At 36.8% G+C, this 12,955-nt stretch overlaps 2 protein-coding genes across 4 annotated transcripts in view; one reads left to right on the forward strand and one right to left on the reverse strand.

Moving 5' to 3' along the window:
• The window catches only part of LOC106521014 (sodium/hydrogen exchanger 9), an 85,539-nt gene extending 76,046 nt beyond the window's left edge, over positions 1–9,493 (reverse strand). For all 3 annotated transcript variants that reach the window (XM_014013395.1, XM_014013393.1, XM_014013394.1), the window contains exons 1-4: positions 9,238–9,493; positions 8,532–8,719; positions 2,584–2,661; positions 2,324–2,400 (exon numbers count right to left, since the gene is read on the reverse strand). In XM_014013395.1, the coding sequence (XP_013868849.1) occupies positions 2,324–2,400; positions 2,584–2,661; positions 8,532–8,719; positions 9,238–9,388 (494 nt within the window). In that variant the 5' untranslated portion in view covers positions 9,389–9,493. The remainder of the gene's footprint in view (positions 1–2,323; positions 2,401–2,583; positions 2,662–8,531; positions 8,720–9,237) is intronic.
• A 715-nt stretch (positions 9,494–10,208) lies between these two features.
• The window catches only part of dipk2ab (divergent protein kinase domain 2Ab), a 25,722-nt gene continuing 22,975 nt past the window's right edge, over positions 10,209–12,955 (forward strand). Inside the window, exon 1 of the mRNA XM_014013396.1 lies at positions 10,209–10,682. The gene's annotated coding sequence lies outside the window, so the exon portion shown is untranslated. The remainder of the gene's footprint in view (positions 10,683–12,955) is intronic.

Here is a 12,955-nt window from a genome sequence, read left to right on the forward strand (position 1 = left end):
CTGGTAAGGATGCCTCCTGGACGCCTCCCTGGTGAGGTGTTCCGGGCACGTCCCACCGGGAGGAGGGGAGGGACTATGTCTCTCGGCTGGCCTGGGAACGCCTTGGAGTTCCCCCGGAGGAGCTGGAAGAAGTGGCTGGGGAGAGGGCGGTCTGGGCCTCCCTTCTGAAGCTGCTGCCCCCGCGAACCGACCCCGGATAGGCAGAAGAAAATGGATGAATGGATTGATGGGATTCAAAGAAATAGTATTCTGTTAGAAGATTATGAACTATTATTGTCTTACTAATAGTTTCAAATTGCCAAATATATTATAAAATAATTTTAGTTTGAAAAAAAAAAGTTTCATTTAACTAGATTTGATCAACTTTTACATCACCTTCAATTTTGCATCATACATTTACTTGCATAGAGTTTTATGATCATTTGCAGCACTTCCTGTGCAGCCTGGGCTACTTTCTGCAACAGTTTTATGTTTCTGCCAGAATAACTGTGTAACATAAAATTAATGGCAATGTATTGGTGTTTAGGTGCAAAAATATAATTTTTCAATTTTTCTAAGACATTAATCTACTTTGATGTTAGTTATGCTCAAACAAGCCATTAGCTCATCAGTTTATTCAGAAATCTCCAAACCGAAGTCATTCAAAGAGCTATCTCAATTATAATTTGTTTGTAACTTTTTATTGAAAACCCTACTTCTTCTTAATATTAAGCATGCTTTTCTCTAAAGAATCATTGTAAAGAAGCACCAAACAAATTCAAAAGGAACAAGCTTTTTATATTCTTACTGTTATAGATAATAAACTCACACAACTAAAATTAAAACTAGACTGAAACTTTTCTTTTGCAGAGTGTTCTCTAATTATTTCGAGCCCATGAAACACAGCAAGAATCATAATTAGGAGAACAAGGTAAAGTCTTCTTTCTGCACCTTAAGGATGCACCTGCAATACATTCATTTAACGGTGTACGCAGCAGAGGTCTAAATATAGAACTAGCTGTGCCCCTCTGACGTTGCAGTGAGATGAACACTTTACACATTATCTAATGTTTTCTAGCTGGCTTTGGGTGCAAATTCTAAAATAATTACACTTACAATACATTTGAAATAATCACATTTGGTCTGGATTATAATTGGCTGTTCTTGTAACAAACAACTGCCCCAGAATCATTATTGCTTTTGTTTATTTGGTGCAAACTGTATGTCTTGCAGTAGAACGTGAAAACGCCAGTACTAAATTTCTAACGGTTTCCAGGCAAATCTTAACACGTTGTTAAAAGTGAAAAATAGATCAAGGCACATCCAGGATCCAACATTGATCATTTATTTAATATGTAATCTAACTAATCAATCAGCAATTTAATTATATAGATTAATAGAGGAAAGCAATGCAAAGAAACACACATGTTTATGTTTATATGGCTGCAGGTCAAGTGTCTTTGCCTCAAATAAAGTGCACACAAACCAACATGTCCAAACTAGTCCTGCCTCACTGGGGTACATGGAAGCACACATATTTCAACAGATACTAACTTAAATTCAGTTAGTAACCTGTATATAATATCCACAGCTGATTAAAAATACACTACTAAAATATAAATCTGAGTATTGTAATTTGCCAGATTAATAGTCTTTTCATCTACTAATCTTGTAATAGACAAGATGTGCGGTAAGTATTCATCCCTAATAGAAGCTGTAAAACAAAGAATATGTTAAAAGGTATTGGAAACCGAGTTTATAAAAGTGCAAGTCTAAAAACAATGTCTGAACTGTTTGCTAAAGATCCATTTACTCTAAAGAGTGAGAGCGCCATCTAGTATCCCCAAACAAGAATAACAACTCTATATTCTGCAAAAACATAAACAAATCCAACTGGAGTCAGAAGGCTTTCAGCACCTTATAGCATGTCTGGTAAAGTTCAACAAACTAAAGAGCTTACCTTTTATCCCAGTCACTGTAATTTATCATTGTATGAAAAGCACAGGTGTGAGTAATTAAAGCTCAATCTGTCATTTCCAGGGTGGTGATTTTTCACATGCTGACACAACAAAACTGATGACTGCGGCACTTATAGAACATTAATTAATGTGATTATTTGCACCTGTGCTGCTCCTGCCTTTATGAAAAATAAAAAAACCTGTACAACCAACTGAACAGAGGTTCTACACACAGATACAAAAAATATGCGCACAGAAAAAGATTAAATTAAAAAATAGTAATGGTACATCTTGTGATCAAAAGCATGACATTTAAACAGGCAAATGCGATAATAGAGTTTTGCATAATTTATTTTTGTTGAGTTTGACTTAAAAGCAATACTTACCCAATACATATACAGCTGATTAAAGTGCCCAAAAAAGCATATGTGAGAACAGAGCCCAAGTTCTGAATCAGTCGTTTCTAAAGCATCAACAAAAATAAAATAGTTAGTAACACCCATGAAAAAAATAAATGATTAACAGCCAGTGAATTCTGTGTCATGCCGATGAATAAATAAACAAATAAAACAGGGCTCATTAGTGTTTAATCCCAGGATAAGTCGACTTTTCTATTCTGGGAGAAATGCTGGGACAGCAGTCTCACCTGATTCAGGGTGTAAGCGCCGTAGAAGATGACAGTTGGCAGGAAGAGATCAAAAAGCACCTCTGGGTCAAAAGTCCCCTGTAAAAGGCAGAGCTGTTTAGCTGATTGCTGACAGGGATCCTCTGAGACAAATACGACTCAGTTTACTGAATGCCACTCGCTGACAGATTGGACACAAAGTGTTCACTTCAGTTTTGGCAGACGGCCACGAGCTCCATTGTTGATACCCAAAGTTACAATCTGTTCTTCGTTTTTTAAAAGTTAATAATCACATGTTGTTAATAAAAATAATGAGAAATCTAACACTTGAATGAGGGCTACAGCTCAAAGGTTTGAGTTTGTGGCAGGTAATCGCCTAAAAGGCTTTTTATTCTTTTGATTGAGTTTGTTACATTTAACTGATTTAGCCCTCACAGTGCCAGTGTGTCCTGACTTCAGTGAACCAAAGAACAATACAAAATGTCAAGTACAGCTGATATAATTTACATCAGAAACAAGCACATTTCAATATTGCATTCAAGCTGTAATATAACCAATAAATCACCTAAAGCTACATTACTCTAAAGACAAATGAGCAAAGTAATTTCTGTAGATTATTCAGCTCTTTACTCATCCCAGGCGATGCAAACCTTTCTGACAGGTAGCCTTTCATGTGCCAAACCTCATCCGAAAAAGTCTTTCATGCCTATAGTGGGTACATTTGTAAGTTAACGGTGAATTAAAACAGCAGGAAAGACACCATTTTTTCCCCTGGTTTCATCATCCCATAAGGTCTCCTTACTTCACTCAAAATATAAACTCGGGTCAATTAAATTTCAGATCAAATAAAGGGAGGAGAAGAAACATGTGGGTCTTTAAAATCCGCCATGAAACTCGAGGTTTAAATAACCTGCGTGAGAAACAGTCTCTTTAAATGTCTCATTTCCAGCACATGCTGCATTTTAGAGAATATTGCCTCAAGTGAATTAGTGAATACACAGAAAACAGCATGTTTTTTAAATTACTGCATAAATCTACAGACCCCCATTGTAGAAAAGGGAGAGTCCCTATTTTTTTCCTCGGTAATTCAACATTTGAACTGTTAGCTAGAGCTACAAATTGTTCTGCTCCCAGAACATGGCTCAATGTAAATTACTTTTTGTAGCTGCAATTACCCAGGCTGCACAGTATCAATGCATATTTTTTGTTATTCTATGCAGACATTGTGATAAACACAAAACTAATACAGACTCTGCAATCAATAAATTATGCATATCCTGGTAGTTTTATTTTAAGGGCCACCTGCACCACAGAGTCGACGATGGAGGTATGCTGCATGCACTAATTGCCTCTTCAGCTGAGCAGCACTAAATTTAATCAGACCACAAACTTTAATGCTGTACTCCCCAGTGGCACATAATGGACTCAGTAATGCAATGAAATCCTTATCTCTCTCTGCTAGCTCCCCATATGTATCAGGCCTAATGGCTTGAAGGCTGTGCGCAGGCTGACCGATGTAATGGCCTCTGTGGTAGCCTCTGCTGGTTTGCTAATGAGACCCCGGCATTCAAAACCGACCAAAGACGTCGAAGCCATTAGTGAAGAGTTACACTTGGCCTGGATTATTTGCAAGGTTCACTACTTGTTTTCTCTCAGGTTGAAAAATCACCTGAAGATTAAACTATACATTTCCAAACACGCTCCCCCATTTTCTCATGGTGGTTAGATTCTGTGGCTGAAGAAGTGATATGGCTCATTGTTTAGCCTAAATTTACCATGAAAGCGCTCTGGTCAAACCACTAAAACGTGAAGGGAAGTTAAAAAACAGAGCTTCTGTAAAAACCCATGGCCACTCTCAAAACTCTAAACTCATCTGAGTAGCAGTAGTCGGAGTCTTCTTTAAAGTAGACACATCATGCTTATAAATCCTTCTTTTTCACATTTAAATCATTCAGCTGGGGTCTATATAAAGTGGAACTGCAATGCTTTGGTCTGAATTCCTAACTCCACGAGCCCCTCTTTCACCATTTTCCAGGTGTGTCTCGGATCAACTCATTTTGAGGCTGTCTCTTTCAATCTAAACAAGGCGCTTCATACCCGCCCCCGTCCAGCTTCCACAGCGGTCCATTCTAGTTTGATAGAGGGGTTTATATAGTAGTGAAGAAAGGTTTCATTTACAAAAATTAAAAGATGTCAACAATGGAAGACTTGTCCATCCAGCCTCACATGTTGGAGCCAGAGTCTGACCCAGAGCCAGAGGAGAATGAAAACGACCAAATTGTAGTTGGTAAGTCCAGACCAAGGAGGTTCTATAGAACAGTTGGACTGCGCAGAAACCACGTGACCATGTGATCGGCTGGTGAAGCTAATGGCTAACGCAAAACGGTCAAGAGTCTGGATTTCCCGTTACTGTGCATGTTGATGACAGAGCAGAAAAAAAGGACTGACAATGTAGAAATCATAAAAACTATTAATAATAATATTAACACAATTATTATTAATATTTTACAGTTTATATAATCTATCTAATGTTTTAAATAATGCCAGAAAAGCTGTTTGTGTTATGGATTTATTAACAGAAGATAAACAGGAAAACATCTAATTTTACAACACAAGTCAGCAGATTTGATCTTATTTAGCTCAATGTGATCTGAGCAGAACATAACAGTTTAAAATTAAAATAATCTTATAAAGTCGATGTAATCACTGTTATTTATTGAACTGGTTAGAAGATATTAGCTTGTGGAGCATATATACAGAGTTTAGCACTGTTGAATCCTGCTACAATTTAACACAAACTATTAAATATTACTTTGTCCTTTGATTAATGTTTAGACCTACAGAGTGTAAAATAATATTATAAATGTGAGTATTTTAAGGCTTCTGTTAGAGGAACCTGACCTGTTAAGAAGATGGTTAGCTATAGAGACAAGTTTCATCCTAAAACTAGAACATTTTTTAACTGTTGACTGGTAAATATAAATATTCTTATTTTTTATGACAGTAAGAAGAAATAATAAATATACTTTATTACTAGCTGAAGTCATCATTTTTCAACAAGCTAAAGTCTAAGTTACAGGCTGACTTCAGGTCTGGTTTAGATCAATGTTATTTATAAATTATATATTTTTCTGGTATAAATCTGCTGTTTTACATGATTGTTGAATGAAATTAACATAGTTATTAATTTATTGTAAAAACATGACCGATAATCTGTGAAACAGATCTGGTTCAGCTGCTGTTTATCTATTAGTTTCTATGGAGGCTGTGAGCTGTTGCCCTGTTTGGTCTCCGTTTCTGCTCCTCCATGCTGTCACAGATGCTAACTGTGGACAATATGGGCGGGGCTCAGTCTAGTGATCTATATATTTAAGTCTATGGTCCAGACCTTAGAAGTTCTGTCACAAAAACTGTGGTGAAATAGTTCAGAAAAGATCATAGAAAACAGAGAAAACTGAACGGTTGGTAAAATATGGCCCAAACAGAAAATAAAGATACCTATGTGTGAAGCACCTGGAGAAACTAAATCAAACTTTTCTGCGCTCCTAGAGACTCCCGAGTCTTGAGTAAACAACAAAATGCAATTAACAGTTAAAAAATTGAATTTTGCATGATACGTCCCTTTAATATATGTTTTATTATCAGTTTGCTGCTCTGTGGCTTAAAGCAGTGCTTCCCTAATAATAAGCTGTGAAACCATACACCCATAATGCAAAGCCAACACCTGAATTTACTGTTTTACATTTGCACTTTGCACGCGATCATTTCCTTAAACAGTACCCGCATTAACCCTGAGGAAATCTATTAGAAGCCCTCTCTTAAATGAAACCCCAGAGTGTGAAGCCACTGAAAGGCATACATTGTTCAACTGCCACAAATCAAGGCACTAAATAACAGCAAGAAAGACAATACCCTCCAAAAGGCTGAGAAAAGATCAGTTTCTTCAAAACCACAAACATCCACCAGAGGAAATGAATCACTAGCTATAGAAACAGAAAAATTAAAACTGAAACTGCTGTTATTGGGGTCATGAACATTACTGGTCTCAAGCTGCACAGATTAAGGAAACGACAAGCAGTTCTATTGCTTCACTCGTTGGCAGATGTTAGCTAATGTGAACATGGTGCTAGAAAAAAACCGAACTCCCCACTTTTATTTTGTTGACAATATGATCAGTGTCTAAAACTGCAGAAAGATCAGCTGTTAAAGAAGCTGCCCATCCTACTCATCATAGAAAAAACTACTACGTGCTTTGCTAAGCTGTTCACACTTTTTATTTGTGCTATAAAATGTTCTCCGTCTAATAAAATAATTCTAAAAATTGGGTCCTAAAGCATTCTGATACGAAAGATCCACAGATGGAAGCGGGTTATTAAAACTAACCAGTTAAGTTAATGGAGAATAATAAAGATAGATTTTATTTCAAGATATTTGTGCCTCTTCATCTCTTAAAATTGCTTGTATCTTTCTTTTTATTGGTAAATTACACAAAAACAGATTGTTAAAATAAATGTTACAGAACAGATTCAAGGTTTTGATTTGCTCATTGAGGTTCAAGACAATGGCACAGAAAAACAAATCATCTTTTGTTAAAGCTATAGCATAATTTTCTATACAAGGAAACAAACTCGTAAGTAGTATATGCAGGGTTCCCACACCTTGGTCAACATCAAATTCAAGGACCTTTCAAGGACTTTCCAGTACCAATTTCCTCAAATTAAAGAACCACCTACTGCTACCGCAGAATGTTACCAATAAACAGGTTTAATATCATGTAAATTCAATGAAAAACTGAACAACATAGAAGTTGTTGAGTCAGAAACAATGACGCCAGTTTACCGTAATCCTGAGTTTTCCACCACAACAAAGGCAAGGTTTTTTTAATTTTATAATTTCTTTTTTTAAAAGATGATGAAAATCAGTTGTGTGAATAGAGAATTTCAATCCCCAAAAAACATTTAAGGACTTTCAAGGACAAGTGTAATTTTTTAGCTGTTTTCACAAACTTTCCAGGGCCTTGACATAATTTTTTTAATTCACAAACTTTCAAGGATTTCAAGGACCCGTGGGAACCCTGTGCGATCTACTTCTTAGATATTTAAAACTAAAAGTTATTTCTATAAGTTGGTCAATCACCATTAGTGATATTTCCCTTCAAAATCTATGCTGTGTCATGATTCCTGTCCCTTTAAAGGACATGAGAGAAATTCACTTCCATCATTGCGTCCTGTTGTTCAGGTGTCTATCTAAAGAGGCAAAAAGCTGCAGTGTCTCTGCTGAGACACAGCACTACATCACCTACCTATTCTGCACTGCAGGGCAATCCGCACCAACATCCTTTGCAGGAGTATCTCATTATGGGAAAACAGCATCTAAACCCAAACTAGAAAATTATCTTGAAAAGAAGAAATAAATACACGATTTGCAGAGGTTTTGTTTGTAGATGCTGGCAGTAACATGCATTGAACAAAATCTTAATCTTAATTTGATCTTTAAGAATGCATTTTGTGTGGTTTATTGGCATGACCATTTGTGTTGTTTAATCTTCTCTGCCTGAGCGGAGCTTTATCTGCGTATAGTCTTTTCAATTTAATTTTCCCTAGTCTCCACAGCACACCTGAAAAGCACAATCTCTCTTATCTGTGCCCTAATAAAAGACTAATATGGATTAAATTGCTCGCTTCCCCTCTTTCTCTCTGTGCCAGCGCTACGTTGCTTTTCTAATAACAAACAGACCATAAAAATGCCCAGGAAAACCAATAATAAAGGAGCCATTAGAGGTTTTTGTTGGTGCAAATCTTTGGCAAGCATCTTGTACACTTCAATTTGTTTTCAAGTGTTGAATATGCATCATTTCAAAGCCAAACGGTTGTTTCACTTGTCACAATCTGCAGCGGTGTTTGTCCATGCTAAACAGCTCCTGTTGCTGCGGATTTACGCTAAAGGACAATTTAATTTGCAATATTTACCATATGAAAGGCTGAGACCAGTGAGCATCTTTGGCTATCGTTTTCAGTCCGGTGGAGGGATGTGGCGTTGACCATTATGACATGAGGAGTGCCGTTTATTACATGACAAGTACACTCACTTCCCACAGTCTTCCCACGCTCTTCTCGGTCAAACCACAAGTACTTCACTAGTAAACCCAAAAGCATACCTGCAAATAAAGTGTATGAAAACATGTCATTAAATATATGACAATTATCTCAAAGCACAACTAAATTAACATTATTGTGACATATACAACGTGTTCATGACACTTTCAAAGTGTTTCTTACCTATCAGATTTATTGTAATCAGCAGTCTAAATAGTCGGATCAGATTTACAAAACCAAGACCATATCACAGTTGTCTATAAAAGTACACGTTTAACAGCATCCTTATTTTATTTTAGTTGCATCTTTGGTAATTAACACTGAAAAGATGCTAACCTACATAAAGCTGTGCCTCCCATTTTGACAAAATGAAAAGATAAAGTAAAAATAAAAAAAATAAATAATTTTAAATAATAATTTAAAATAATTAAATAGGGACCTAGGATATTCCACAAAACTGTGCTAAAAATGTATTTAATTTGCATTCTAGCACATAAAGTAAACCCTTGAGTCCAGGAAGTGTTGTTGAGCGGCAGCTTCCGTGCTCAGTACCCACACTGCAATGAGTGGAGCTACTTACCAAAAAACAGCGCACCTCCAGTTTCATTTATCAGTCTGTATTTAAATTGTTTTAACTTCCACACGGCCAGAATTGTTAATATGGCTAAGCTTACTGCAGCTAGGACAAATAATGCCGCACTTTGCTGTCTCTGCCTTTCTGTGGACGACATCTCCGAGAAGTTCTTGAGTTCAAAACTTTTCTGACTCTAACGTGATTTCAAAGACAAGCCGCCCGCAGCAACATCCGCACCAGCAACCCTGCTGCCTTCACGACCTGTCGGGATTTTTCAGTTTTATGTTTAGAAGATTACAAAATAACTGGTCTAATTACTGGTCCAACGGCTAATAATAACAACATTAATAATATTACAGACTAAATATATTTTGGGGAATATTAGTGAAAATTACATATTTAAAATTGTTTTAATCGTCTGTGTATTCTCGTCAGGGCAGCATAAAAATACAAACTGGTTGTGGTTCTCTCTGTTTCCAGCAGATGGCGAAGCGTACAAACTAATGCACGCAAAGTATACTGAAGACTACAAAGAATCCTGCTATTCGGTGTCCAAACTGGAAGCGAATCGCTTTCATGGGGTAATTATAGATAATACTTATTACATTCGAATTAGCCTATTTTTAATGATATATATATATTTTTTACTATTAACAATATTTAGCACGGCTTGAATTTCAGTATGGTGTAAATATAGAATGACAGACTTAGGCTCAGGCTCTACGCCTTTTTTTTTTTTAAATCAGTCAGTGGCCAAATACGCTCCAAAACACGGTCCAATTAGCCTAAATACCCTGGCGCTGAACTGATTGAATTGTCAGATTAATCAGTCTGTTTAGGGATAATTACATAGTTTAGTTTTGGACGATGTTACTATTAAAAAAAGAAAAGAAAGAAAAGAAAGAAAGAAAAAATTAAACCAACTTTGCTCTGGGGGCGGTGCTCAGAACTCATTAGAATAATCGCTTAGCAACCACTGTCGTAAAGCGGGAGCGGATGTCGTGACGTGTAAAGAGGCTGGTGTTCAACAGAACCCATTGTGGTGTGGGAGAGGAGTGAGCAGCAACCTGAGAGAACAAATAGAGGAAGAAATACATATGTGACCACAGAGGGACTCGTATTAAACAACCGGATATGGACCTTATTGCACAACACAGGCGCTGTTGTCCTGTGTGAAGAGGACCGTGTCTTCTACTCAGAGAAAGATCCGGAATATGAAGAGTTAAGACTCGACATCCCAACTGTTTATTTCAGCAGCTAGCAGGCTAGCTGGCTAGATGTCTGAGTCCGCTTGATAATAGAGATTTTCGTCGAGCTTTGAAAAAGCGGCTTAAGACAATGTTTGCGTTGATTTAAAAGGACCATTGAGTCGCCTGGTCTGAAGCTCCAACTTTGAAGAATGATTTCAACCGAGCTCTGATCATTTCACTACTAAAGCCAAAGTCTCACAGGTTTGTTTCACTCAGTTGTTTTTTTTTTTTTTTTTTTTGTAGTTATCATTCAGGTCCTTAACAAACATGAACTGTCTCTGAGCAGTTTCCTGGGTCGTGTACGTGCCTGTTTATAGTCCATTAAAGCCAAACTTATTCGTGTTTTAAAGCGTTTCATTCAAGTGAGAGTGTCACTTGATACTTTGAGCGTCACTCACTGTTGCGACTTCAGAGGTGATTGACTGATAAGATGTGTTTGTGTTCCTCAAATATTATTTTTGATGTAAACGCTCTTATCTGATGCCCGCACACCCGCTGGATGATGACAGGAGTGTTTGCTACTTTTGTTAAAAACGGAACTATGTTGCGTCGCATTAACGTGGGCATCTTAATTACAGTGGCATTTAAATCAGTCGTTTCCATCTTGAGAGAACAATATTGTGCCAAATTAAAGCTAATTTGGAAATGACACAAGATGACACTGCAATGAAGTGTCATCATTATGAATAACTGCCGGCTTATATAAAAAAATGCAATTCTGTAATCTTTTTTTAATGTTGGGCAATTTTTTAATTATTTCAGCATCATCTAATTTACTTGAATCAAACTGATTCTTTTGTTTAGTTCTTTTTTTAACTGTCTATCTCAACAGGTTTTCCCACTTGCTCATTTTATTGTAGAGGACAATTTAAGTCAAATCTTAATTAGACAAAAAAGTGTCAGACAGGGTAAAACTATCTATGCAGTAATAATAATAATAATAATAATAATAATAATAATAATAATTAATAATAATAATAAAGGAATGCATAAATAGACTTCTTGCAACGTTGTGCCCTTGGTTTTTGTCAAAGGAAAATTGATTACTGCAGTTACAAAAGCTCATAATGACTCATAATGAATTTCCCTTTATGGTCTAATAAATAGAATTGGACAGTTTTCATAAATTCGTCTTTTACATCAGCCCAATTTGAGAGACTTTCTGCAAGGTTAGCTGACAAAAGAGCTATGAAAACATCCAGTTTTAAGACATTCTGCTGGTGGTTGATTTGAATGTTTCTGATTGCTCAGCAGGAGGAACATCTTGTTTTTTTTTTCTAAACGCTCTCACAGAAGCGATATATTTCCCTCTTTTTGACCTCCATGCGCAACACAAAGCAGCCGTTCTGAAGTAGATGAGAAAAATCCTGAAGTGTCAGGTAATCACTTGTATTCCTACACCTTTTCTCCCCCTTTAATTTTAAAACCGCAGCTTGTTTTAATCAGTTTGAGTGTGGCCTCAATTAGCTGACTTGCTTAGCAAACTGAGTCACCATTGATTTAAATAAATGGCTACTTTTTAAAACTTTAGCAGAATGATACAAGTGGGGAAAAAGATTGGCGTATAATTTAACTTTTTTTCCAGTAATGAAAGTTTTTGCATGTACTTTTAATTATCTGCATCGTTTTGGGCAAAGCAGATATTAATAAAATTCTTATTAAAACCTTTCCTGTTATGTTTGGGCCAAAGATAAATGGACTAATGTTCATTAAGGGGACGCGGTTAATTGGTGTTTATATTCCAAGGACTCAATTTTCCATTAGGTGTGAGAACAGTGCTGACACTTGCGTCTGTCCATAACTGTGCACATGTTTGCTGTGCTGAGGCACTCCAGCTGTGGCAGAAAAATATTTTTGTGATCAAACATTATTGACTCTCTCGGTCAATAACCTCGGCAACAGTAGTTTCTCTCTCCAGCAAGAAAGCGCACACAGCAAGGCAGGCAGGGCAGGAATCATGGGGTCAGAGGAGGCTTTTTCCTGAGCTTTAGGCAGGGCTTTGTGGTAATGCCGACGATCTTGCGAGGAGATATTTGTGTGCTTGTGTGTGTCCGGCCAACTAAAAGGGAGCACCGCTTTTTTGTATTCAAGCAACCTATTCGCAGTCATTTCAATTACAAAAGCAATACCTCAATTTTTTTTCCTCATCTCGCTGTCCATTAATTTGACGCTTATATCGTTTCGCTCTTCATTTTAAGGATTCCTCTGCTCTGTTTCGTCGTTTTCACTCCTACTCTACTTTTTTTCTTTCCTTTTTTTTTTACATTTCCAGAGGAATTAATCAAGCATGTTCTTGTGTGGCCTGACTTCATTATATTGTAATGAAGTTTACCCTCAGGTTCTGTCAAGAAAATGGCTTTGCCTGAAAGAAGCTTTTTTTTTCCTTGGGCACCATTATCTGAAACTGGTTTAACACAAAGTGCCGTAGAAAAGATTATTCAGTAAAAAAAAATTATTTTACATTTTATTTTTAG

Source organism: Austrofundulus limnaeus, unplaced genomic scaffold (genome assembly GCF_001266775.1).
Source record: "Austrofundulus limnaeus strain Quisiro unplaced genomic scaffold, Austrofundulus_limnaeus-1.0 Scaffold100, whole genome shotgun sequence".
In the NCBI taxonomy this organism is placed as follows: domain Eukaryota; kingdom Metazoa; phylum Chordata; class Actinopteri; order Cyprinodontiformes; family Rivulidae; genus Austrofundulus; species Austrofundulus limnaeus.